This window comes from Pongo pygmaeus, chromosome 5 (genome assembly GCF_028885625.2).
Source record: "Pongo pygmaeus isolate AG05252 chromosome 5, NHGRI_mPonPyg2-v2.0_pri, whole genome shotgun sequence".
Classification (NCBI taxonomy): domain Eukaryota; kingdom Metazoa; phylum Chordata; class Mammalia; order Primates; family Hominidae; genus Pongo; species Pongo pygmaeus.
This window is the reverse complement of record NC_072378.2, coordinates 28355123-28380921: the sequence shown is the minus strand read 5'-3', so window position 1 is coordinate 28380921 and position 25799 is coordinate 28355123. Positions and strand designations below refer to the sequence as shown.

The 25799-nt window shown below is 40.2% G+C and overlaps 2 protein-coding genes across 3 annotated transcripts; one reads left to right on the top strand and one right to left on the bottom strand.

Moving 5' to 3' along the window:
* Positions 1-728: 728 nt before the first annotated feature.
* On the top strand, positions 729-23668 carry LOC129038717 (zinc finger protein 135-like). Of its 2 annotated transcripts, XR_008503213.2 has the most exons (6): positions 729-880; positions 2829-2890; positions 11547-11606; positions 11698-11912; positions 13428-13872; positions 15803-16228. XR_008503213.2 is itself a non-coding variant. In XM_054492105.2 (3 exons), exons 1-3 carry the CDS (start codon positions 14117-14119, stop codon positions 23238-23240), a joined length of 567 nt encoding a protein of 188 aa, XP_054348080.1. In that variant the 5' UTR covers positions 14062-14116; the 3' UTR covers positions 23241-23668. The 2 variants fall into 2 exon arrangements, 1 of the variants encoding a protein (XP_054348080.1); XM_054492105.2 differs by lacking the exons at positions 729-880; positions 2829-2890; positions 11547-11606; positions 11698-11912; positions 13428-13872 and adding exons at positions 14062-14318; positions 23227-23668 and having other exon boundaries at positions 15803-16153.
* On the bottom strand, positions 23258-25578 carry LOC129038716 (cytochrome c oxidase assembly protein COX11, mitochondrial-like). Its single transcript, XM_054492104.2, has 3 exons — positions 24924-25578; position 24509; positions 23258-23305 (listed from the first exon to the last, which is right to left on the bottom strand). Exons 1-3 carry the CDS (start codon positions 25568-25570, stop codon positions 23258-23260), a joined length of 696 nt encoding a protein of 231 aa, XP_054348079.1. The 5' UTR covers positions 25571-25578.
* Between the last annotated feature and the right edge of the window lie 221 nt (positions 25579-25799).

Here is a 25799-nt window from a genome sequence, read left to right as displayed (position 1 = left end):
GCGGGCAGATCACGAGGTCAAGCGATCGAGACCATCCTGGCCAACATGGTGAAACCCCGTCTCTATTAAAAATATAAAAATTAGTCGAGTGTGGTGGCAAGCGCCTGTAGTCCCAGCTACTTGGGAGGCTGAGGCAGAAGAATCGCTTGAACCCAGGAGGCAGATGTTGCAGTGAGCCGAGATCGTGCCACTGCACTCCAGCCTGAAGACAGAGCAAGACACTGTCTGAAAACAAACAAACAAACAAACAAAAAAATAGCGTTCACATTCATGATCCCACCATCGGCTGGATTCCTACTTACAAGTAATTTATTCCATTTTCAAACTCTTGATGACAATCATCGAGGATGACACTTAGCACATTCTTGTTTGTTGTTAGTTATTTGTGCACATGTAGAAAGGTCCTGGTGTATAGTTTTCTTGGAACAGAGGGGGGGTATGGTTGGTTTTTCCTATCCCACACTGCGTAATATGGTGCTCCATGCTTAGCAGGCATATAAGTAATACTAATTTAATGAGTGACTATATAAATAAATGACTGAATAATCAACTAATATATTCTCTGAATTTTAACATTAAGACTACATTCTATGTTTTGGGAATTGTAAGTATGATAATTTTCTTTTGAATGTATTTCATCTTATGAAATATTTGTCTCTAAGATTAGTTGATAAGGTCTTTAAATGGAGGAGCCATGTATTTCATATCATTTCTTGCAGTTACTACTTTACTCTTTACATACAAAATGCTCGAAATTAATTCCTTCTGAGTGGGAGGCAGAGGAGACGCAGGGCAAATTTAGCTCTCCCATTCAAAGGGTGATCTTGAGGGATACCTGCACCATCTGAAAACTGGATTTGGAGACATGAACTTACTCTTGGTGAGTAAGGCTTATGATTTAGAAGAAATATAAAATTACCTATGACCTTTTATCCATTCTTTCTATTCTCATTTTCCTCTCTAAACAGACAGCTAAAATTTTTACTTTTTCTGACAAGCAGTCCACAATTACTGAGCTCTTATTGCAGTATATTTTTGCTTCTACTAAGTCACACCCAGTACACCTCTGTTTCAAGATTTATGCTGTACCTTCTACCTGAATGTTCTTTCCCCAAATTTCACGTCTCCTTCCTTCTCTTTATTCAGGTCTCTGCTCAAAATGTCACTTTATCAGCGAGGACTTCGTCAACTTCCTTATATAATAAAAATCCCTTTAGCATGCCTTATATCCCTTTGTGCTGAGTTATTATTCTCTCTAGTACTTATCACCACATGACCCATTAGTTATTTATCTATGTATCTGGCTTCTGTTCCCTACAACTTCACTGTAAGATCTGGAAGGGCAATATCTATTTTGTCCAATTGTGTACCCGTAGCACCTAGAATAGCGAATAATCCTTAATAGGTGCTCAAATAATTCTTAACGAATAAATAATTTCCTAAAGTATAAATATTTCTAAAGTATGGTCCAAAGACCACTTGCATCATCTGAAGTACTGGTTGAAAATACAAATTCCTGGGTCCACCAATGACTTACAGAATCAAAATCTATGAAGATGTGAGGCATGAATGTATATTTTGAACATTTACATTAAACAATTACGACACAAAGATAAAATGGCCTAATTAAATGCATAATCCAAAACCCAATAAGAACAAACTAACATAATGAAGAGTAGATACATTGGTTCATAGGTGGACAAAACAAGAAAAAATAAAAGAATAAGCAGATTTGCATAGAATTAACCAGAAGAATTTCTTGGGTTTGACATAGTTATCCAAAGTGGCATAAATAACGTAATTATTGGCTTGGAGCTAGATGAAAGGCAGACCAGCTGGGTAAGGAGTATGTGATTTCTATAAAGAAGCCTGCTCCAGCTTCAAGTACAAGTGCAAGATGAGATGCAGATCTAGATCAAGTAGAAACCTCTCTCAGTGTATTCATTTCAAGAATTCTAATTATACTAGCACATCAATGTTGTTAACTTCGCTGGGTGCAGTGGCTCACACCTGTAATCCCAGCACTTTGGGAGGCCAAGGTGGGCAGATTACTTGAGTCCAGGAATTCGAGACCAACCTGGGCAACATAGTGAGAACCTGTCTCTGAAAAAAAAATTTAGTTAATCATGAATTAGATGCCTATCTCTTGTTTTACATGACAATAGCATGTATCACTATTACTCACATTCCATACAAAACATTCTCCTTCATATACTATAAAGATAGAATTGATAAAAGTCAAGGTTTCTTGTACTTTGAGTTGCTTTTTAAGGAGAGGGGTTACTTTGTGCTGATCCATCATCACATGATGTCACTCATTTAAAATAGCTTAGAATAAGAGTGTAGACTGATTGTAGATATGGTCCTTTCCCTTTGAAACCAACTGAGCCATGTGCAATAATGATCTTGTCTTCATAACCAGTCTGTTCTTATTTACTGACGTAACTAATGTATTACATATACCCACAATCCCTTCAGGGTTCTTAGACCACACACTAAGGGAATATTGATAAATCAACATTGTTTAGGTAGATCACTTTAAAAACCAGATTTTAGTCACCCAGCAGAGAAAGAAATTAAAGCCACACTTATAGATCCAACCAGCAGACTGAAACAATTCTCTCTGGTAGAGGTAATCATTACAATAAATAAATATCTACTTTCTTTGGTAAAGCACTCTCAGAATTCATTCTCACATCTAGTCTCCAAATCTCTGCTCCAAACTAGCAAACTCCTGCAATGTTTCTTATGTATTATCCTTTTGCTCAGCTTTGTTTTTAATTAGCCTTGGAAGAGCCTGCTAGGATCTAACCCTGTTTACTTGATAGGTATGGAGAAGGCCATGAGAAGACTCGGCTTCCTTTTACCATGTGTCCGTCTCAGTAAGGAGGTACAGTATTTTTTAAAGACTTTATTTTTTAGAGCAATTTTAGGTTCATAACCCTCTGCCCCCACAAATGCATAGTCTTCCTCATTATCAACATCCCCACTAGGGTAGTTCATTGGCTACAACTGATGAACCCACACTGACACATCATTATTAACCAAAGTCCATAGTTCACATTGGGATTCCCTCTTGGTGTTATACATTTTATGGGTTTTACAAATTTATAATGACATGTGTTCACCATTATAGTATCATACAGAGTAGTTTCGGTGCCCTAAAAATCCTCTGTGCTCCACCTGTTTATTCCTCCCTCCCCCTTAATCCCTGGTGACCACTGATCTTTTTATTGTCTGTGTAGTTTTGCCTTTTCCAGAATGTCATATCGTTGAAATCATATGGTATGTAACCTTTTCTTATTGTCTTCTTTCACTTAGCAATATGCATTTAAGTTTCCTGCATGTCTTTTTATGACTTCATAGTTCATTTATCTTTCGCATTGAATAATATCTCATTGTCTGGGTGTACCATAGTTTATCCATTTACCTACTGGAGGATATCTTGGTTGCTTCCAAGTTTTGGCAATTATGAATAAAGCAGCTATAAACATCTGTGTGCACATTTTTGTGTGGACATAAGGTTTTAACTCCTTTGAGTAAATACCAAAGAGTGCAACTTCTAGGTCATATGGTAAGATTATGTTTAGTTTTGTGACAAATCACCAAAGTGCCTTTCAAGTGACTGTACCATCTTGCATTCTCACCAGCAATGAATGAGAATTCCTGGTGTTCCACACCCGAACTGGTATTTGGTGTCATCAGTGTTCTGAATTTCAAACATTTTAGGTGTGTAGTGGTATCTCATTTTTTCAATTTGCATGTCCCTGATGACATACGATGTGGAACATCTTTTTATACGCTTATTTGCCATCTGTATATTTTTTTTGGTGAGCTGTCTGTTAAAACCTTGGCCCATGTTTTAGATGGGTTGTCTGTTTTACTTATCATTGATTTTTTTTTGGCCTTTTTGATGTATTTTTAACAGTCTTTTATCAAATATGTCTTCTGCAAATATTTTTTCTTTCAGTCTATGGATTTTCTTTTCATTCTCTTGATGGTATGGGATTTTCAAGCAAGGCAACTTTATCAGACAAAAGAGGAAGACCATCTTATCTAGAATAGGAAGGTGGGGGTGGGGTACCATGAACACTCTGTATGTACCATATACCCTCATTCTAATTCTTGGGTCCTACTCTTTATCATCAGTGCTCTGACTTACAAGAGACCTGCAGAATATTTTCAATTCATTATCTGATGCCATTTTCTGTATTAGTCAGTTGTAAACAAGAAAAGCAAGTCTGATAACATAAGCAAAAAGAAAATATTAGAAGAATAGTAGTTCATAGAATCAATGAGAAAGGTAAAGAATAAAACTTGGCACACACACAAAAGGCAGAAATGAGGAGAAGCAAAACAACCAAGACCCCACCCCTGGAAGAAAGCATATAGGACACATCCTTTGAAGTTGTCATTATGGGACATCAATCGAGGAAGGCAGCTTCTCTGTACTTTTGACAATCCCTTTCTCCTTCTTCATTCTTTTGCATAATTTCTACCCAGACTCAAGTCAGGGGTAGAATCATCTGATTAACCAAACTGAGGTGACATACTCCCTTTGCTGCCAGGCATCTGGGAGAATATGCAGCCCACCTTCCACTGATTTCTTTAGTCAGACGTAAAAGCCATAACAACTAAAGTCTACTAACCTATCACACATGGTTTTGAGTTAGGGGGAAAAATGCGAAACCACTTTCTTTACTGAAAGAGCTTTTCAAATATTACTTCATAATGTTAATTATAATAATCATTATATTCATTAATTCATTCACTGATTCATTATTCATTATTATTGTTATGATTTCTATTGAGGGTGTCTCCCATCTCTCCCTACTAAAACTATTTTTTCCTAGAAAAAGTTCTGTCTTCAGGACTTCTACCAACTCAGAACTTTTTAAAAATCACTCTTATCTTACTTGATTTTAGCAGGTTGGTGTCGTCAAAATTCAGTGAAGTACTTGAATGAAAGTTTCCCAGAGGATTTCATTCTCATGGGCTTTATCAAATATCCATGGCTGGATTTTCTTCTCTTCTCTGTCCTCTTGGCCTTCTACATGTTCACATTGTTGGGAAATATTGCCATTATTCTGGTCTCTCAACTAGATTCCCAACTTCATAGTCCTATGTATTTCTTTCTCACCAGTCTTTCCTTCTTAGTTCTCTGTTTCACCACCACAACAGTACCTCAAATGCTGTTCAATTTGGGGGGGCCCAACAAGAACATCGCTTAAATAGGCTGTATGGCCCAGGCCTATGTATTTCACTGGCTAGCCTGTACTGAATATGTCCTTCTTGGCATCATGGCCTTAGACCGCTATGTGGCTGTCTGTAAGCCTCCGAGGTACACTATAATCATAGACCATAAGGTCTGCCTGCACCTGTCCAGCACTGCTTGGCTAATTGGTCTGGCCAATTCACTGCTGCAATCAACACTCACAATTCAGCTGCCCCTGTAAAGGTGTACAGCTCAGATCTTCCTTTAGTTAGAGTCTGTCACCTAACAGTCTCTAACTGTAACAACCTTTGAGATCTGCTACAGCGTTCTATCTGAGGCCAACCTCATGCCAGGGAGCTCCAAACCAAAGACTGAAGATGGTGGAGATACAAGGGCCTGCTGATTTCTCACATACCTGGGACTTCTCTAGTGAGAAACCTTTATTCTAGAGCTCCCCATTGGCTGGCAATGGGGATGTGAAGTAAGAAGGTAGAGCTTAAACACCAGCAACCAAGGGACTGCAATTATCATAACAACCAGCAGACACATAACTAGCACAATGAGCATGTGAATGGAGTGGCCAAGGTGGCAGCGATAAAGATTACACAAGAGTGCAACAGAATAAACTCCCATTTACCAAAGCAGAAATAACAGGTGCTGCCTGTAAAGGTCCAAAGTGCCAGCAATAGATACCAATGCTAAGACTTTCAATGTCTCTATTCCTCAAGGAAAAGAACCAGCCACTTGGCAGGTTGATAATAATAGACCCATTCTACCATAGGCAGGCAGGGTTTAATCTCACATAGATACCTATTCCTGGTATGGGTTTAACATTCTTGTTCATATAGCCCCAGTCAAGACCACTATCTAGAGATATTTGGGTTCATATGCATTGAATCTCACAAAAGCTAGTGTGCGACCATACAAACTGGCGAGGTGACCCGCTTCTAGTAAGCCCGTGATGGGACTCACTGGTCCTATTCCAAACCACATTATCTAGAAGCACCTGGTCCGACAGAGAGTTGAACTGGCTTGCTGAAGGCACAGCTGCAGCACCAGCTCAGAGGTAATAAGGCATTCTCCAGGATGCAACGTATGTACTACTGAATTAGAGCTCCTAAATGGTGCTGTGTCTCCTCCAAAAGGAAGAAAATGTGAGTCCAGGAACCAAAACATGGAAGCAGGAGTGGCCCCATTAATCATTACTTCCAGTGGACCACTTGGGGATTTGTGTTTCCCATTCCCACAATTCTGAGCTTGGCAAAGTTAGACTCCTAGTCTCAAAGACAGTCCACTCTTGCCAGGGGATATAGCAAGAAACCCATTGAAGTAAAAGCTACAACTGCCACCTAGGCATTTTGAGATCCTTGTGTCCAGGGATCAGAAGAGAAGAGAAGGTAGAGCTGTTTTTACATAGTGAGGTCAGGGTGGAATACATATGAAGCTCAGATGATTCACTTAGTTGCCTCTTGATATACCCTTGTTCAACTGTAGTCATAGATGGACAACTAGACAAACAGAATAGAAAGAAGAACCAAGAGAAAAAAATACTTTTATTCATAAATAAATGGGCCTGAGGATTAGCGAAGAAAAATGAATTATTCAATAACAAGTGTGAGACAATTGAGTATTCATGCAGAAAAATGCAAATAAAACAGAATCACTGACTCATATCATACCCCTCCAAAATGTATCCTAAATGTAAAATATTACTTTATAAAAACAAAATTTTAAATCATTTAAAAAAATATAAGATCATATTTTAATCTTATAGGGTTAGAAAAATTTTTCTTAAACAATATCCAAATAGTACAATCCATATAAAAATAAAAATAAATTTAACTAAATTAACCATAAAATCTTCTGTGCCTCAGAAGACACCAATAAGCAAAACAGAGAGATGGGCCTCCAATTGGGATGTCAGAGATGGATCCAGGTTTTGTAGAACCTGAATCCTGTATAATCTGGGGGACCCTTTTGAAAAGTAGAATACAAAATTATGAATGTGTAATTACTACAAATGCTCTTGCAGCCTTCAAAGCAACCCAGGCAAGTGAAGAATCCTAAATATCAAAGATGTATAAAGAGCTTTTTAAAAATGAGTAATAAAAAGACCAGCAGTCAAAGAGGAAAGCATATAATGATATGAAACCAGTAATCAACAAATAAGGAAATACAAATTAGAAGATTATCACTAGTAATAGAAAAATGCAAATTTTAAAAATCATATATAAAATTATACCAATAAAACTGGAATAAGTTTTAAAGTCCAGGGATATCAAAAGTCAAAGAAGCCACTGCACTCCATAGGCGACAGAGCCAGACTCTGTCTCAAAAAAAAAAAAAAAAGGTCAAAGAGGATGTTGACCAGCAAGAACTCTCACACACTACTAGAAGGAGTATAAACTGAGAGTAATTTAGCAATATCTAGTGCACAGATTTCCAACTAGCACATTGCGGCACATAGTTGGGCTATGAATGTGTGACAGGTGTGCTGTTGAGATATGGATCTCCTTAGAGAGGCCAGGCAAGACCATGGGAAATTAATAATTTTAGTTCTGGTTGCTTCTAGCCACAAGCAGCTTTATACATCACTTCCAGTTTGTTATACAATTATCACTTACTTATGTACCATGAGAGAAGAAGGGTTGAGAATAACTGTTTCTGTTAGAATTCTTAGTTGCAAGCATCAGAATCCACTCTACAGATGAAATAGTATAAGAATTTATTAAGAATATCAGTTGACTTAGAGTCTCCTGAAAGGCCAGAGAAACACTAGAATTATGCAGTCAGGAAAAAAAAATGCCCAAATTTCACTCCCAGACTTCCCAGACTGCTCATACAAGCAATCCCACAACAGTGGATAATTATCATCACTTTCAATATGAGCACGAAACACAGGACACTACACTACAGCATGGAGCTTGGTCACTTTTGCTTCTAAAGGTTCTTAATATGACCACACTGCTACCTCATTTACAGAATTCTGCATAGCATCCCCTTCCTCACAGTGCTCTCTTCTAAATTGAAGTTTTTCATGAATGCGTCTTATTGGCAAAACCTATGTTACATGACTGCTCACTACCTGCAGGGGAAGTTAAAAAATGGGTTTTTCTAGCACCTACCTTAAAAAGGTAGGAGTTATAATGGGGGAAAGTCACAGTTATAGGAAGGGTGCTCCAAGTATTCTGGGTAGCCACAAATATGTCAAATATTCACAACATCCAATACAATAAAGAGAAACATATCCCCTTTAGCAATTTCACTATTGGGCAAATGTCATTTTAAAAAAGCTAAATGCACTAGTGATGTACTCGCACATGCACAAAAGAAGATGTACAAGAATGTTCATGACAACATTGTTTGTAAACAATTTAATTCACACCAATAGGAGAATGATGAATAAATTGGGGTACATTTATAATCTGGAATAGTGTACAGTAGTGAAAACGACCAGGCACGGTGGTTCACGCCTATAATCCCAGCACTTTGGGAGGCCAAGGTGGGCAGATCACGAAGCCAGGAAGGAGTTCGAGACCAGCCTGACCAAAATGGTGAAACCCCCATCTCTACTAAAATACAAAAATTAGCTGGACATGGTGGCACGTGCCTGTAATCCCAGCTACTCAGGAGGCTGAGGCAGTAGAATCGCTTGAACCCAGGAGGCGGAGGTCACGGTGAGCCGAGATTGCACCACTGCACTCCAGCCTGGGTGACAGAGCAAGACTCCTTCTCAAACAAAGCAAAACAAAACACAAAACATGTAAAGTGTTAAGCAAAAAAGATTAGTAAAGAAACAGTTTTAAAACATATATAAATATATATACACACACACACACACACACACACCACTTATGGATATTTTTAAAGTTATAGATAGATGCACAATCTAAAATGTACGAAAATGAAAGCTACCAAATTCTGGGATGATGGTTGCCATTTCTTTTTTGTCGTTCTCTCTTTCTTTTCTTTACTTTTTCAGACAGAGTCTTATTCTGTCTGAGTGGAGTGCAGTGGCACAATCACGGCTCACTGAGGCCTCTACTTCCTGGCCTCAAGCGATCCTCCCATCTCAGCCTCCTGAGTAGCTGGGACTGCAGGCATGCACCACCTCAACATTACTAATCATGAGGGAAATGCAAATCAAACTACAATGAGGTATCATATGATTCCAGTTAGAATGACTATTATCAAAAGATGAAAAAAAAACATGCTAATGAGGATGCAGAGAATGGGGAACTTTCATATGCTGTTGGTGGGAGTGTAAATTGTATAGCCATTATGGAAAACACTATGGAGTTTCTCACAAACTAAAAATAGAACTATCAATCCAGCAATCCCACTCCTGGTATTTATCAAAAGCAAAGGAAATCAATATATCAAAGAGATCCATGGACCCCCATGTTTATTGCAGTATTATTCACAATAGCAAAGATACCAAATCAATGTACATGTCCATCAGTGGATGAATGGATAAAGAAAACGTGGTACATTTAAGTAACGAAATATTATTCCACCATTAAAAAAGAAGAAAATCATATCATTTGCAGCAACATGGATAGAACTCGAGATTATTATGCTATGTGAAATAAGCCAGACACAGAAAGACAAGTATCACATATACTCACATGTGGGAACTAAAAAAGTTGATCTAATGAAGGCAGACAGTAGAATGATAGTTATTAGAGGCTGGGAAGGATGTAGGTGTGGGGGTGAAGAGAGGTTGGTTAATGGATACAAACATATAGTCACATTAAAGGAATAAATTCTAATGTTAGTTGAGTAGGGTGACTATAATTAACAATTTATCATACATTTTAAAATAGCTAGAAATGAGGACTTGAAATGTTCTCAACAGATAGAAGTGATAAATGCTTGTAGTGATGGATATCCTAAATACCCTGACTTGAGCATTACACATTCTATGCATGCAACAAAATATCACCTGTACCCCATAAATACGTACAAATATTATGCATCAATAAAATAAATAAATACATAAATATTTTGAAGATAAATTTGATAGGAGTTTGATGGATTTTATGTGAGGGTTAAAAAACAGAAATGCCCAAGTTTCTGATTTGGACAAGTGAACAAAAGGAATGTTGGAAGAAGATCAGATTTGGGTGCAGAGATTACAAGTTTCGCTTTGAACATGTTTTGTTTGAGATGCCTTTAAGGCACTTAAACATAGAAGGAAAAACAATCATGACATTTAATCATGGATTCAAATCAAATCTGGAGATGTGAATTTGAGACACATCCACAAATAAAATGAGATACCAGTAAACTGACCAAAAATTTAGAAAAGTTGTAACACTTGTTGCTCTTCGAAGTGTGAGGTGGTTACAGCCTTTTGGAAAGCAAACTAACAGCATCTATTGCTAAAAATACATATGTTTTTCCACCTAGCAATACTACTTATGAGAACCTATATCCTATAAATAAAATTGTCTGTGCAAAACAGGTGTGCATAAGAATGTATATTGCTGGATAATGAGGTTAGGAGATTGAGACCATCCTGGCTAACATGGTGAAACCCCATCTCTACTAAAAATATAAAAAATTAGCCGGCGCGGTGGAAGGCGCCTGTAGCCCCAGCTACTCGGGAGGTTGAGGCAGGAGAATGGCGTGAACCTGGGAGATGGAGCTTGCAGCACTCCACTCCAGCCTGGGTGACAGAGCGAGACTCCGTCTCAAAAAAAAAAAAGTGTATATTGCTAACTTGTTCATGATAATACAAACTGGAATAGTATGACTGTTAATAAATTAGCTATTAAAATAAACACGTTGGGGCCATTTTAAATAATGCTTAATTCCAGATGACTCACAACACTTTCTAGTAGGATTCTAGAGGTATAAAGAAAATATGGCCAGGCGTGGTGGCTCACACCTGTAATCCCAGCACCTTGGGGGGGCCAAGGCCGGCAGATGGCTTGAGCTTAGGGGTTCGAAATCATCCTGGGCACATAGTGAGACCCCGTATCTACAAAAAATACAAAAATTAGCCAGGCGTGGTGGCCTGCCTGTAGTCCCAGCTACTCGGGAGGCTGAGGCGGGAGGATCTCTTGAGCTGTGGAAGCAGAGGTTGCAGTGAGCACCTTTGCACTCCAGCCTGGGTGACAGAGTAAGACCCTCTCTACATGCAAGAATTTGTGTATATGATATTACCTCATGTTTACAAAATAAAATTATCTCCCCTTCCCCTCCCCCCAAATCCCATATATGTATAGTATTAGACCTTGGTATCTAATGTGCTCCTGGGGCTCTTTCTATGTTCAATACTCAACAGTAACTCTGTGCTGTACGTACCACTATTGTTCTTTTACAGGTAAGGAATATGGGACATAAAGAATTTAAGTAACTTGACCCACAGCACAAAGATATCAAGGTATACAAGTTAAGCTCAGAAAACAAGCTCTTAAACACTACACTGTCTCTCTGTATTTGCTTATAAATGTGTACATCTGTTTACCGTACAGGGAGAAAAATATGGAAGAATACATACCGGGGAACTGACATAGGTTGGGGGAATGAGAAGATGATGATTTGGATGGCTGGAGATGGAGAGGAGAAGATAAACCCGGGCAAAAAAGAAAGAAAGAAAGAAAGATCAGGTTCTCCAGACTGGACAGCCATTCCTAGATTAACCAGGCATTGATACGGGAGGGAGATGCTTTGCTGCAGGAATTCTCAGGTAATAGGAAGAGACCACAGAATGGTATCATAGGATGATGGCTGGAAGAAGCAAACCATGGAAATGAACATTCCTAGAGTGCTGCCCCGACACTTCCAGATGTTGGCTGGTCTTTAATGACAGGGTTTTCAGGGCTTCAAGAGAGTAGGACCTGGGCTCTAGGCTGACCCTGGGCCGGGTGTAGACCCCTTCTTCTCCTTTCCAGTTCGAGCTGCCATTAGCTGGTCTCCTGGAGTGACCCCTGACGAAGAGGACAGAGCTTCGTGCCCGACCCTAACCCTGGCTTCCGTACCCCTAGCCAGCCTGTCTTGGTGACTTGGAATCAGGCTCCTCTTCTCTGGAAGTTTTGGAGAAGCAGGACTCCTGAATTTAAGAGGGTGGCCTTCTTGGAATCTGGTGAGGCCTTGACACATAGAAAACAGGGAAATTTTCCCCAATCTTTAGGGTCAAAAGTGTTTTAGAAATCAGATTTTTGAAGGATTTTTTAAAAGCAGTATGATGCATGTGTGCTACATATGCATAATACCCCAGAGATCTGGGGAAGCCCCGTATTCAAGCCTATTAATATTTCTGTAATAAAACATGAATATTTATGCTGACTGTAAATAGCTTCATGTCATTTCAAGCCAAGTTTTGTTACAAAATATGTTTATGTTACTTTGGGTATTGCCATCAAATGACTTATGAAAACACTCTTGGTTTTCAGAGCTTTGCGGGATTTTGAATTTGTGGAAAAGGAATTGTGGACCTGTTCTGTTTAATATTTTCATTGCCTTATTTCTCTAATCATGTTTGTTTATCATACAGTGTAAAGGAAATGATTCCTTAATAAGTTTTGTGAGTCTTACAGTTAATACCTTTTGTTAGTCATTCTGTATTTCAACAGATAGTTTATTAATGACGTGCTACATACCAGGCACTATTCTAGGCAGTGGAAGTATTGCAGTGTACAGCACAGATGAAGCCCCTACTCTTATGGCACTTATTGTGAGGGTAACAAACAAAAAGCAGATTTTATTTGCCTTTTAATTATATGTTTTAATGTCGGGGGTGATGCGTGTTATAAAAAAATATAGTAAGGTAAGAGGGCAGATAGTGGTGGAGAGCTACTTTTTTTTTTTACAGGATGAGCTAGAAATACCTCTTTGAGGAAATGGTTTGTGAGCATACTTTAATGAAATGAGGGAATGTCTCATGCACATATCTGGGTAATAGTATTCCAAGCAGGTGTGAAGGCCCTTGCATGGAATGCATTTCACATATCTAGAACAGAAAAGAGTTGAAATAGAGTGAGCACAGGAAACATTGGTAAGAAAAAGATTACTCTTTTTATTTATAAAATAGTCATATAAATTTCCATTACTGAGGTGTAAAATCCTCAAATTATATCACTGTTAGCAAAACCTCAAAACTCTTTTCTAAAGTGGCATAGGCAGCCTTTCTAGTACATGTAGTTAAAAAAAAAAACGGATGGAAGTTTTTCACCTTTGAATAACATTTTCTTTATTTTTTAAGGTGAATCTCCCTGGATTATAAACCCATCTGCAGTTACTCCTGAGTGAAAATGGTTACAGAGTGTATCATACAGGATGGAGAACAGGAGGGAACTGTGATAGTAAAAATGGAGGAAAATAACTCTTTTTATACAAGAAATTGACTTGCAGTAGAACAGCCAGCCCAGCCAGGAAGTCTTCTGCCAATGCTTTAGACAGCTCTGCTAGCAGGAGACACCTGGACCCAGGGAGGCTCTAAGACAACTCTGGGAACTTTGCCATAAGTGGCTATGACTAGAGGATCATACCAAGGAGCAGATCTTGGAACTGCTGGTGCTGCAGCATTTCCTGTCCATCCCATCCGAGGAGCTCCAGTGTTGGGTACAAGAGCATCATCCATTGAATGGAAATGAAGCTGTGTCTTTGCTGGAAGATTGCAGAGAGAACTTGATGATCCTGGATTTCAGGTGGGAAGAGGAGCTGTGTCTTGTGGTAGCAAAGTGAGCATTTAATGGTTAAGTCAATAGGGAAGCAGTGAAGACAACATTACTGAGGTTTAATTCCTATTAGGCTTCACTGGTAGTGTCAGTTCGTTTTTCTATCTCATCTCTCCTTCTAATTCTGTTGAGTCCCTTTTTCCCATTCTATTTCCATAGGAATGTTTCTTGAGGTTTCAGATCTAGTTCCCACAGAAGTTTCCTCTCAAGCCTAATGGTCCCTAATTGTCTCCAAGGCACATCCCAAGAAGGTGGACTGGAAGTGCTCTGGGAGGAGGTGATATCTCTGGGAGCTGCACAGCAGTCACCATGTTATCACCTCCAACACATAGAAACCCTGCTCAAGGATGACACTTTGGAACCCTATTCTCCACAAGAAAGAGGGAAGGAGGAAAAGGAGGAATCTATCTGGGGAGGTGGGTAAGAGTAAGGACTCTTGTTTGGCCAACCAGAGGCATCCTTTATAGTTTATTCGTTAGCATCTCTAACCCTAACTCTCTCTCTCTTGAAACCCTCCCTGACCCATCTGTCTCTGTCTTTATAAAGTAGAGCCTTTATCCTTGGCCTTTTAAGCAAAATATTTTTATTCTATTTGCTTTCACATATCCATCTTTGATTTTCATTAAAGCATTAAATTATCACACCATTCTGTTACTTTTTATGTCTTCCTTGTCTATACCCTCTATCCCTTTAAGTGCTCTCTGCCCATCAGTGATGAAGTTGCCTTTTAAGCCTTTCACTTTGACTACATTTCTATCTTCTTCCACATTAAATTCTTTTTTCTTATCAATACCTTCCCCTACTTGTCACTCCGGTATAGATTAGGTACCCCTTTTCCTTTCCACATTCTCTGTATGCCAAATGTGCTTTCCATTTAAAAAGTATCCTCCTTTTTACATTCTGACCCTTTTTAAAAAGAATCTGTCTCCAGCAAACAGCAATGAAATGATTAGGAGAGCTAAGAAGTCAGTACTTTTCTAGTATTTCCTGTGAGTTCAGGTGGGATGTTCATTTAAATGAGTTCAGTACACAATTTATCTTCTTCAGGTCAAATTTTACTAAAATGTATTTTTTATTGTGTTTATAAAGGAATACTGACCTTTGTTTATTAAGGAATTGTTGGTTTACGCTGAATCTTCAAGCAGTGCCTTATTTGGGAGACGATTAAGACAAAAGGGCTTTTTCCCCAAGCAATGGTATAAATACACTTTTGCCTTTCTGCTATAGTTGTTGTTGTTGTTGCTGCTGTTGTTGTTGTTGCTGCTGCTGTTGTTGTTGTTTTTGAGACAAGGTTTCACTCCATTGCCCAGGCTGGCACAATCTCATCTCACTGCAACCTCCACCTCCTGGGCTCAAGCAATTCTGCTGCCTCAACCGCCCAAGTAGCTGGGACTACGAGCATTAGCATGGGCCTGCCTAATTTTTCTATTTTTGGTAGAGACGAGGTTTTGCCATGTTGCCCAGGCTGGTCCTGGGCTCAAGCAATCCACCCGCCTCGGCATCCCAAAGTGCTAGAATTACAGGCGTGAGCCACCACACCTGGCCCTTGAATGCAATTCTAACTTATTTACGCACTTAGGCTTTTTCAATATGCTCTGATGATTTGTATCCTGTTTTGGAGGTAAAGATTATTCTCAATCCCACTTTAGTATTATATAGATTATTTATTCTTAGGATATGTCCGTTTCACCTTTGCTTTCTAGCACTTTCCTTCCTTAACTCAACTGTAAAAGTATTTACTGATTGTTGGGGGAGCATGGCTAAAAAGGAAATAAATGATCCCTCAGGAGTTTACTATCTCATCAATAAAAAAAGGTGACATTTCCATTCTGTTTAAAAATTTTTATAATAAAAAGTTAAAAAATAAAGTGATATTTGAATGATTCATTTTCTATTTTAGACAGTGAAACCAAACCTGAGACTGGTAATTTGGCTCCAAAGCAGGAAGCATGCAAAGGAATAGAATCACAGAGGTCGCTGTTTGGTAGAATCTGCAGAAGCAGCAACATTTTACAGGATACTCATTTTGGAGACCTTCATGAATGCAAGGACAGGTTTGAAAAGCATCAAGGAAATTTAAAGGAAGGCAAAGAACACAGATGTGATCAGTGTGGGAAAAGTTTCATGCACAACATCGGTCTTATTGGACATCAGAGAATCTATACAGGGGAAAAACCCTTTATATATGAAGAATGTGGGAGAGTCTTCAGTCAAAACACAACCCCCTTTAAACATCTCAGAATTCACACCGGTAAGAAACCTTAGTGTAATCAGTGTGGTAAGTTTTAGTCGAGGCTCAGTCCTTATTAAACATCAGATAAATCACACTGGGGAGGAGCCTTATGAGTACAGTGAATGTGGTAAAACCTTCAGTAACAGCACGGGACTTACCCAGCAGCAGAGATTCCATACCTTAATCAAATGTTACCAGTGCAATGAGTGTAGGAAGGCTTTCAGGGAAAGTTCAAACCTCACTAAATATCAGTGAATTCATACAGGAGAAAAATCTTATGAATGTGACAAAGGTGGAAAAGCCTTTGGTGGAAGTTCTGATCTTACTGGACATCAGAGAATTCACACTGGGTAGAAACCCTATGAATGTGATGAATATGGGAAGGCCTTCCATCTGAGTTCACATCTCACTGAATGCCATAGAATCCATAAGAGTGACCTCACTTTCCCCAGCCACCCTATGTACACTGAAGCTTCCATGCCTTTTTCTTCCATTTCTCCCCCTTTACACCCAGAATGCCCTCTTTGTTTTTTCCCCAACCAGATTTTATTAATTTTTTAGGTCTTCTTAGGTTTATTTTATTTTTTATTTTTTAAGATTTTATTTTATTTTGGATTCAGAGAGTACATGTGCAGGTTTATTACATGAATATATTGCAAAATGGTCTTTGGGCTTCTAGTGTACTCATTATCCAAATAGTGACCATTGTACCAAATGAGTAATTTGTCAACTCTCACTCCTATCCCAACCCCCCACCCCCAGTTTGTAGTCCCCAGTGTCTATTGTTTCCATCTTTATGTCCATATGTCCCCATTGTTTAGCTCCCACTTATAAGTGAGAACATGTGGTATTTGATTTTCTGTTTCTGATTTATTTCGCTCAGGATAATGGCCTCCAGCTTCATCCATGTTGTTGCACAGAGCATGATTTTGTTCTTTTTTTATGGCTATGTAGTATTTCGTGTTTGTTGGCTGCTTGGATGTCTTCTTTTGAGAAACGTCAGTTCATGTCCTTTGCCCACTTTTTAATGGGGTCGTTTGTTTTTTTTTTCTTTTTAGTTGTTTGAGTTCCCTGTAGATTCCAGACATTAGTCCTTTGTCAGAGGCATAATGCAAATTTTTCTCCCATTCTGTAGATTGCCTGTTTACTCTGTTGATTGCTTCTTTTTCTGTGCAGAGCCTTTTTAGTTTAATTAAGCCCATTTGTCTATTTTTGTTTTTGTTGCATTTGCTTTTGGGCCAACCAAATTTTACATGTGTCTTACCATAACCGTGTTTAGAATAAACAAGCATTCTGAATGCTGAACCTCCTAGAGATTGTGTAGCAGTACCCCTAATGTGTCATTAAAAATGGGCTTCGGTGAAATGTTAGTGACCCTCTTGGGCTCCTACCCTGTGTGCTTTCAGTTAACTTGGTGACAATTGGGTTTGCCTTCTGAAAATAAGATATTGCTTCTTTTTTTTTTTTTTTTTTTAGTTTTAGGAACTAAAGATAACATCTTTTTTCTTTTTTAGGAAGAGATTTTTATTATTTTATTTTATTTTATTTTATTTTATTAAGTATTTATTGATCATTCTTGGGTGTTTCTCGGAGAGGGGGATATGGCAGGGTCATAGGATAATAGTGGAGAGAAGGTCAGCAGATAAACACATGAACAAAGGTCTCTGGTTTTCCTAGGCAGAGGTCCCTGTGGCCTTCCGCAGTGTTTGTGTCCCTGGGTACTTGAGATTAGGGAGTGGTGATGACTCTTAAAGAGCATGCTGCCTTCAAGCATCTGTTTAACAAAGCACATCTTGCACCGCCCTTAATCCATTTAACCCTGAGTTGACACAGCACATGTTTCAGAGAGCAGGGGGCTGGGGGCAAGGCCATAGATCAACAGCATCCCAAGACAGAAGAATTTCTCCTCCCAGACGGGGCAGCCGGGCAGAGGGGCTCCTCACTTCCCAGACGGGGCGGCCAGGTAGAGGCGCTCCTCACTTCCCAGACGGGGCGGCCAGGCAGAGGCGCTCCTCACTTCCTCCCAGACGGGGTGGCGGCCGGGCAAAGTGCTCCTCACCTCCCAGACGGGGCGGCCGGGCAGAGGTGCTCCTCACCTCCCAGAAGGGGCAGCCGGGCAGAGGCGCTCCTCACTTCCCAGATGGGGCAGCCGGGCAGAGGCGCTCCTCACTTCCTCCCAGACGGGGTGGCGGCCAGGCAGAGGCGCTCCTCACTTCCCAGACGTTGGGCGACCGGGCAGAGGTGCTCCTCACCTCCCAGACGGGGCGGCCGGGCAGAGGCGCTCCTCACTTCCTCCCAGACGGGGTGGCGGCCGGGCAGAGGCGCTCCTCACCTCCCAGACGGCGCGGCCGGGCAGAGGTGCTCCTCACCTTCCAGACGGGGCGGCCGGGCAGATGCGCTCCTCACTTCCCAGACGATGGGCAGCCGGGCAGAGACGCTCCTCACTTCCTATATGGGATGGCAGCCGGGCAGAGGCGCTCCTCACTTCCCAGATGGGGCGGCTGGGCAGAGGCGCTCCTCACATCCCAGACGATGGGCGGCCAGGCAGAGGCGCTCCTCACCTCCCAGACGGTGCGGCCGGGCAGAGGCTGTAATCTTAGCACTTTGGGAGGCCAAGGCAGGTGGCTGGGAGGTGGAGGTGTAGCGAGCCGAGATCACGCCACTGCACTCCGGCATGGGCAACATTGAGCATTGAGTGAGCGAGACTCCGTCTGCAATCCCAGCACCTCGGGAGGCCAAGGCGGGCAGATCACTGGAGGCCAGGAGCTGGAGACCAGCCCGGTCAACACGTCGAAACCCCGTCTCCACCAAAAATACAAAAACCAGTCAGGCATGGCGGCGCCCGCCTGCAACCCCAGGCACTCGGCAGGCTGCGGCAGGAGAATCACAGGAGCCCGAGGCAGGGAGGTTACAGCGAGCTGAGATCACGGCAGTACAGTCCAGCTTCGGCAACAGAGGGAGACCGAAGAAAGGAGGGAGAGGGGGAGGGGGAAGGGGAGCAGATATTGCTTCTTGAGGAAGAGAAGAGCAATCCCTTTCTGGAGATATTGGAAAACACTAGTACTCAAGTAGGCATTGGTCACCTTATGCGGGAGATAGCCTGTGATGCTGACCCAGACATACACCAGGCTGCAATGAGAGTCAGAGGAAGATCCTTTCTAGATGGTATTGTATAAATGGCTGATGCCACTGTACACCAGACATCCAGGTAGGATAGACCCAAGAGGAAGTGCTCCTTATTCAGGCATCTTTATTTTAGCTAGTACAGAAAAAAATAAGATGGGCTGGACCTCAAGAGGAATTCTGAGATCCCAAAACAAAGTGGTGTGTGATGCAAATAAAAAGATAACTAGAAACTTCACTGGATTAGAAGACAGGTAGCAAGGTTCAAAGCAAGGAAGGTCACAAATGACAAGAGTACAGTATACCCTAGGATGGGTGAACTAGAGAAATATTCTTCTTTACCATGGCTCCCACATGAATGTTATTTTAGGGACTGAGTGACTCTGAGGACATTAGCTACCATTTTTGTTGAGTCAGATATTACTATCAGTTAATAATGGAGCTATCATTTTCATATGATTAGCTATATACTTACAAGTGAACAGACCTTGAACTTCCTCTAGGTTTCTAAGTGAGGGCTTAAACCTCCAAATGTGACACCCTCTAAGGGTAACTCAAGCTATGGACACTTAAGACCCTGAGATGATGATAGAGTATTTTGAACATTATAATTTGCCGAATGTCTGTTGAACCACCTGGTGCAATGCAACTTGTGCTTCCTCTCTTACTCTTTTTTTGCACTTTTTCCTCCCTTATATTCACCTCTCTTTTTTCTTTTATCTGTTGTCCCTTTTTTTCTGATCACCTACACTCTTTCTACCACATAAGCATCATTTCTTTATAACTCCTCACCCTCTCCCCGCTAAACTTGTATTTCCCAGATATCAGTTCTTGTAGGCAGGAAGCAGAGATGGTGGGTTCAGTTAGAGGCGATGGGGGTCACATTTTTTAAAAAGGGAAGGAAAACCCTAGGTAGGTAGTCAAAGCATAGACACCCTATGTCAGACTCTATGATCAGCTGTTACTAACAGCTTATGTAAATGAGGTCCAAAGGTAGATAGTTTGAGGTTGTTGCTTTTGCTCTATAGAATCATCAGGAATCCAGGTCTCTTCCACCTTGTCACTGTCCTCTGTGTACAGCTTCTCTTCCCATGGCTACTGAAGCACTGGCAATCAATTCTGCATTCTAGTCAGCAGGAAGGGCAAAAAAAGGGACTCTTCCAGCTAAGTCAGCAATTTTCAAGGAGTCTTCTCAAAATGCAGAAACTCTTACATCTAGTTAGCCAGAATTTAGTCACATGACCACACTTTGCTACAAAGGTAACTAAGAAATGTAATCTTTATTTCAGGTGCCAGTGTACAAGATAAAAATTGTAATGGTTACTTGATAAAAAGGAGAGAATACTTATTTATTAGGCAAACAGTCTCTGCCCTAGTCCCAAATAAAGATATAACATTTCAAGTTCTTAAGTGCAGGAACCAACTCTTAAGAAATGTGTGATGAAAGATCAGTAAACAGATGAACGAATGAGAGAAGGAGCGCAAGGAACAAAATCAGAACTAAGAGATTCAATGGTGTTTTAGTGAATATTAGGAAGGTGGTGGGGATAAAGCAAGGAAAGGGAAAAGAGGAAGTGAGGAACAGGAACAGATAAATCTCTGAGTTAGAAGTCCCTAACACATCATGCTTCCTTAAATAATAGCATTAAAAAGCTTTATTTAAAAATGCAGTTTAACTCTATTTGAAGTGATATCAAAAAATATTTTCATTTTATATATCTATTTTTTGAGACACAGTCTCACTCTGTCGCCAAGGCTGGAGTGCAGTGGGGCAATCTTGGCTCACTGCAACCTCTGCCTCCCAGGTTCAAGCAATTCTCGTGCCTCAGCCCCCCAAGTAGCTGGGATTACAGGTATACGCCACCATGCCTGGCTAATTTCTTGTGTTTTTAGTAGAGACAGGGTTTCACCATGTTGGCCAGGCTGGTCTCAAACTCCTAACCTCAAGTGATCCGCCCACCTCGGCCTCCCAAAGCAGAGAGATTACGGGTGTGAGCCACCATGCCCAGCCTCAAAAGATATTTTTAAAGAAAAAATATCTAGTTTTTTTCCTACTACTAGAAAGAACTTATCCCTACTTCCCTAATTTAAGAATTATTTTTATTTCTTCAAATTGTCTATTTAGAGAGATTGATAAATAGATATATTTGTCAGGTACTTAGAATTTTATGACTTGTTATATTGTTTATTAACCACCCTTATTTTTAAAATTACTCCATGTGGCCGGGCGCGGTGGCTCACGCCTGTAATCCCAGCACCTTGGGAGGCCGAGGCGGGGGGATCACGAGGTCAGGAGATCGAGGCCATCCTGGCTAACACGGTGAAACCCTGTCTCTACTAAAAATACAAAAAAATTAGCTGGGTGTGGTGGTGGGCGTCTGTAGTCCCAGCTACTCGGGAGGCTGAGGTAGGAGAATGGCGTGAACTGGGGAAGTGGAGCTTACAGTGAGCTGAGATCACACCACTGCACTCCAGCTTGGGTGACAGAGAGAGACTCCGTCTCAAAAAAAAAAAAAAAAAATTACTCCATGTTTCCACATGATCAAATTTATTGCCTTATAGTTTATATAATAGTTTTAGGTCACTTTAGGCTTCGTATATAGTGTGTGTGTGTGTGTGTGTGTGTGTGTACATACACACAGTCATGTGTTACTTAACAACAGGGATACATTCTGAGAAATGCATCATTAAGCAATTTCATCATTGTTTGAACATCATAGAATGTACTTACAGAAACCTAGATATAGTCTACTACACAGCTAGGATACATAGTATGGCCCGTTTTCCTAGGCTACAAACCTGTACAGCATATTACTGTACTGAATACTGTAGGCAATTGTAACAATGGTAATTATCTGTATATCTAAACATATCTAAAAGTAGAAAAGGTACAATAAAAATATGCTCTAAAACTTTTTTTAAAAATAGTACACCTGTATAGGGCAACTCCATTATAATCTTATGAGGCTACTGTCTTATATGCAGCCCATTGTTGACCAAAACACTGTTATTCACAGCACATGACCTATATAGACAGGGCCACTTCTATCTCTATTTGGGATACATTTCACAAAAAGTGAAATAGCTGAGTAAAAAGATTGTCATATATGTTTAAGCATTGCTAAGAACTGCATTTTTGTCTAATGGACACTGTTGACCTTGCAACCAAAAAAAATGGCACCTTTAAGATCCACATGTGCCAGGCGCGGTGGCTCACACCTGTAATCCCAACACTTTGGGAGGCCAAGGTGGGTGGATCACCCGAGGTCAGGAGTTCGAAACCAGCCTGGCTAACATGGCGAAACCTCATCTCTATTAAAAACACAAAAATTAGCCGGGCGTGGTGGTGGGCGCCTGTAATCCCAGCTATCGGGAGGCTGAGGCAGGAGAATCGCTTGAACCCGGGAGGTGGAGGTTGCAGTGAGTTGAGATCATGCCATTGCACTCCAGCCTGGGCAACAAGAGCAAGACTCCATCTCGGAAAAAAAAAAAAAAAAAAAAGATCCACATGTAAGGGTACCTAGTTAACTAACCCCTCAAACCCAAGGGAGCTAGCGGATCAGGAAAACTGGATATGAGTCCTGGGTCTGCTGAGCTCAGCAACACAGTTCATGTATCTGAGCTCTGGTTTATTCAGCTCTAAAATGAGTAGTTTGCATATTTTTTTAAAAAAGTATTGAAATACACACATACTTAAAAATACATAACAATATGTGCACGGTGAAATGACATACTGCAAAGTAAAACCATTCATATAACCACTACCAAGGTCAAGAAATAGAACCGTTACCTGTGCCCCAGAAGGCCCCAGTTGTGCTCCCTGCTAAACTCTGTTCCTTTCCTCCTCCCTGTTGTGACTTCTAACATCAGATATTGGTTTATTCTGTTCTGAACCTTATATAAATGAAATCATGAAGGATGTGTTTTTTGTCTTTTTTTTTTTTTTTACATTTTCTTTTTTATTTTAGAAGAAAGTGGATGATCAGCTCACTAGCCACATCAAAGGTGCCAATTCTCTAAAGGGTAGACTCTGTGCAGCTTTGAAGCCTGGAAGACAATACCTACCAACATGTCAAAGCCATGTTGGAACATTTCTGCTATAATGAAGATTAAATAGAAGAATAACAGTTCCAGGATAACATTGATTCCTGACAACAGCATGAGATTTCGACAGAACTTGTTTGGAACAAATACTCACTTAAAACTTCAGCAGAAGAAAAATTACTTAGTCCTTAGGCCAACCAATTTAACTGCAGTGTCATATGTTTCACAGGCCTTCCTACATTTAGAAATCGTCACACAGCTGTGATAAGAGTAGATTATTTTACTACAAAATAATTGTGAATAGATGAAAGCATAAAATGTGAGAAACTGAATGTATTATTCAGGAAGAATACTGAGTGCCTTCATTTAACTAAAGTTGGATATAAAAGTCAATTTGCACTTCTTTATAATTCTCTGGTTTAGAATTATAAATTGTTAAAACCTTGATGATTGTCATTTAATTATATTTCAGGTCTCCTGAACAGGTCACTAGACTGTACGTTGGGTGGCCTTTAAATATGATTATTTGTAATGCTAAATAGTCTTTTTTTCTCTTTTTACTGCAACTTAACATTTCTATTTGGAACACAGAAAATGAAAATATTCAGAATAAGTTGTACATTTGATGACAAATAAACCACTATTAAAATAATTTAATAATTTTTTTTTTTTTTTTTACAAAAGTTTGTTTCCAGAAGAACTTTTGATGTCAGTAAATCTTCACAATCCCACCTGTACATTTTAACATTCATGGACTTGTAATGATGATGCTTTGGCTAGCAGCTTAGTAGATGTATTTTATTTCTATTTCATGATACTACAATTTCAAAGTAATTATCTATTCAGAACTCTGAATATAAAATAGCCCTAAATCTTAAAGGACAAATCAAATTTGAAATAAGAATTTAAATCTTTGGACAAGCTGTTAGGGCTTAGTGACTCCTCTTCTACTTTGAGCTTTTAAAATATTGACTGTTCATAATGAAGGAAAATAGCAACCAACTCTTTTAGATATAATAAACATGGTCAGAAGTTCTGGCCTATGACTTGAAACAAATAACCCCGAGCATTCATTTTTGAAAAATATTGTCAGATTCTTTGCTATAAGTATGAAGAGTTAATAATCTGGAAGGGAACTATAGAATTAAGCTGAACCCATGCCTGCATATTTAAAAAACAAAGCGGCTTATTTTAATACTATCAAACTCTTCGGTATGGTATTGAATAGTCAGTCATATATTCTAGCTAGGCATGTGGGTTTCTTATGATAACAGCTGAACTTGTTCTCTCAATTTTAAGTGAAATAAATTAGTTGAGAAAAAATAATTATTTAAAATATAAGGCTTCATATTATTGTACAATATTTCTCCTTTGAGAAGATAGGATACATGATTTTCCCAAAAATCACAACTTTGAAGGAAGACTTAGTTGCTGACTTCAATTATATCCTGGAACTGGCAACTTGTGCCCTTCCTTTGCTTCAAAAAAAGTGTAAGAAAGACTGATAAGATCAATATTAATCATTCTTGAGTCTTTAGCAAATTCAGGATCAATGTAGAAAAACACTAGCATATCCACTTCCTCTTAGGGATTAAGCCTTTGTTCTTCAAAACAGAGGCACTGTATTTTATTGAAATACTGTCCAGCTTCAAACAGAACAACATTGTATGTTGAAATTCCAATTATTGGTTTGTCAGTAGGATTCTTAGCTCTGTAAAACGCCAGTGCTGTGTCTCCTGGCACCACATATATTTCTGTTTGCTGAGGTCTAAAGTTCCACTGGAGATTTGCATGCACATCTGCATCAAAGTTAATTTTAATGATTCGATCCTTAACAGGCACCATGTTTTCAATCTGGTCTGAGGCATGACCTGCAACTGCTGATCCTCCAAGTCCAGTAGTCTGGCAATAGAGCCGATAAAGGGGTACGGCAGCGTAGGACGCCCCCAGCATGCCCACGGCGACAGCGGCCACGTAAGTGAGGGTCGTCTTGTTCCGCCTCCGCCGCTCCTCCTGCTGCGCGCGCGTGAGAGGGTTCGAGTTCTCAGGCCGCCGCGGCGGCTGCAATACTGGATGCCGGGCTCGAAGGCTGCAGCGCTTCCATGTCCCAAGCCACCACAGTCGTCTCTCGGCACCTCCTGTCCCACTCCACTCTGGCCTAAGAAACGGCTCTACCCTCTCTGCAGCCCTGGCTAGAGACCCAGGGTGGATCCAGCGCCAGCCACAGAAAGCGACGCGCCTCCATCCCGGATGCCAGAGCCCTCCCATAACCCCCTGAACTAACACCCACCCGCCTCTCAGGGACGAGAGGTCAAATCTCGTGTTTTTTGTCTTCTTTTACTCACTGTTCTGGCTCCTTTTACTATTATTTGTGAAATTTATCAACGTGGTTTGTAGCTGTAGTTCATTCATTTTCATTGCTACATAGTATTCAGTTCTCTTAATAAACTTTTTTTTAAAATCCATCCTACTGTTAATGGACTTTAGGGTTGTTTCC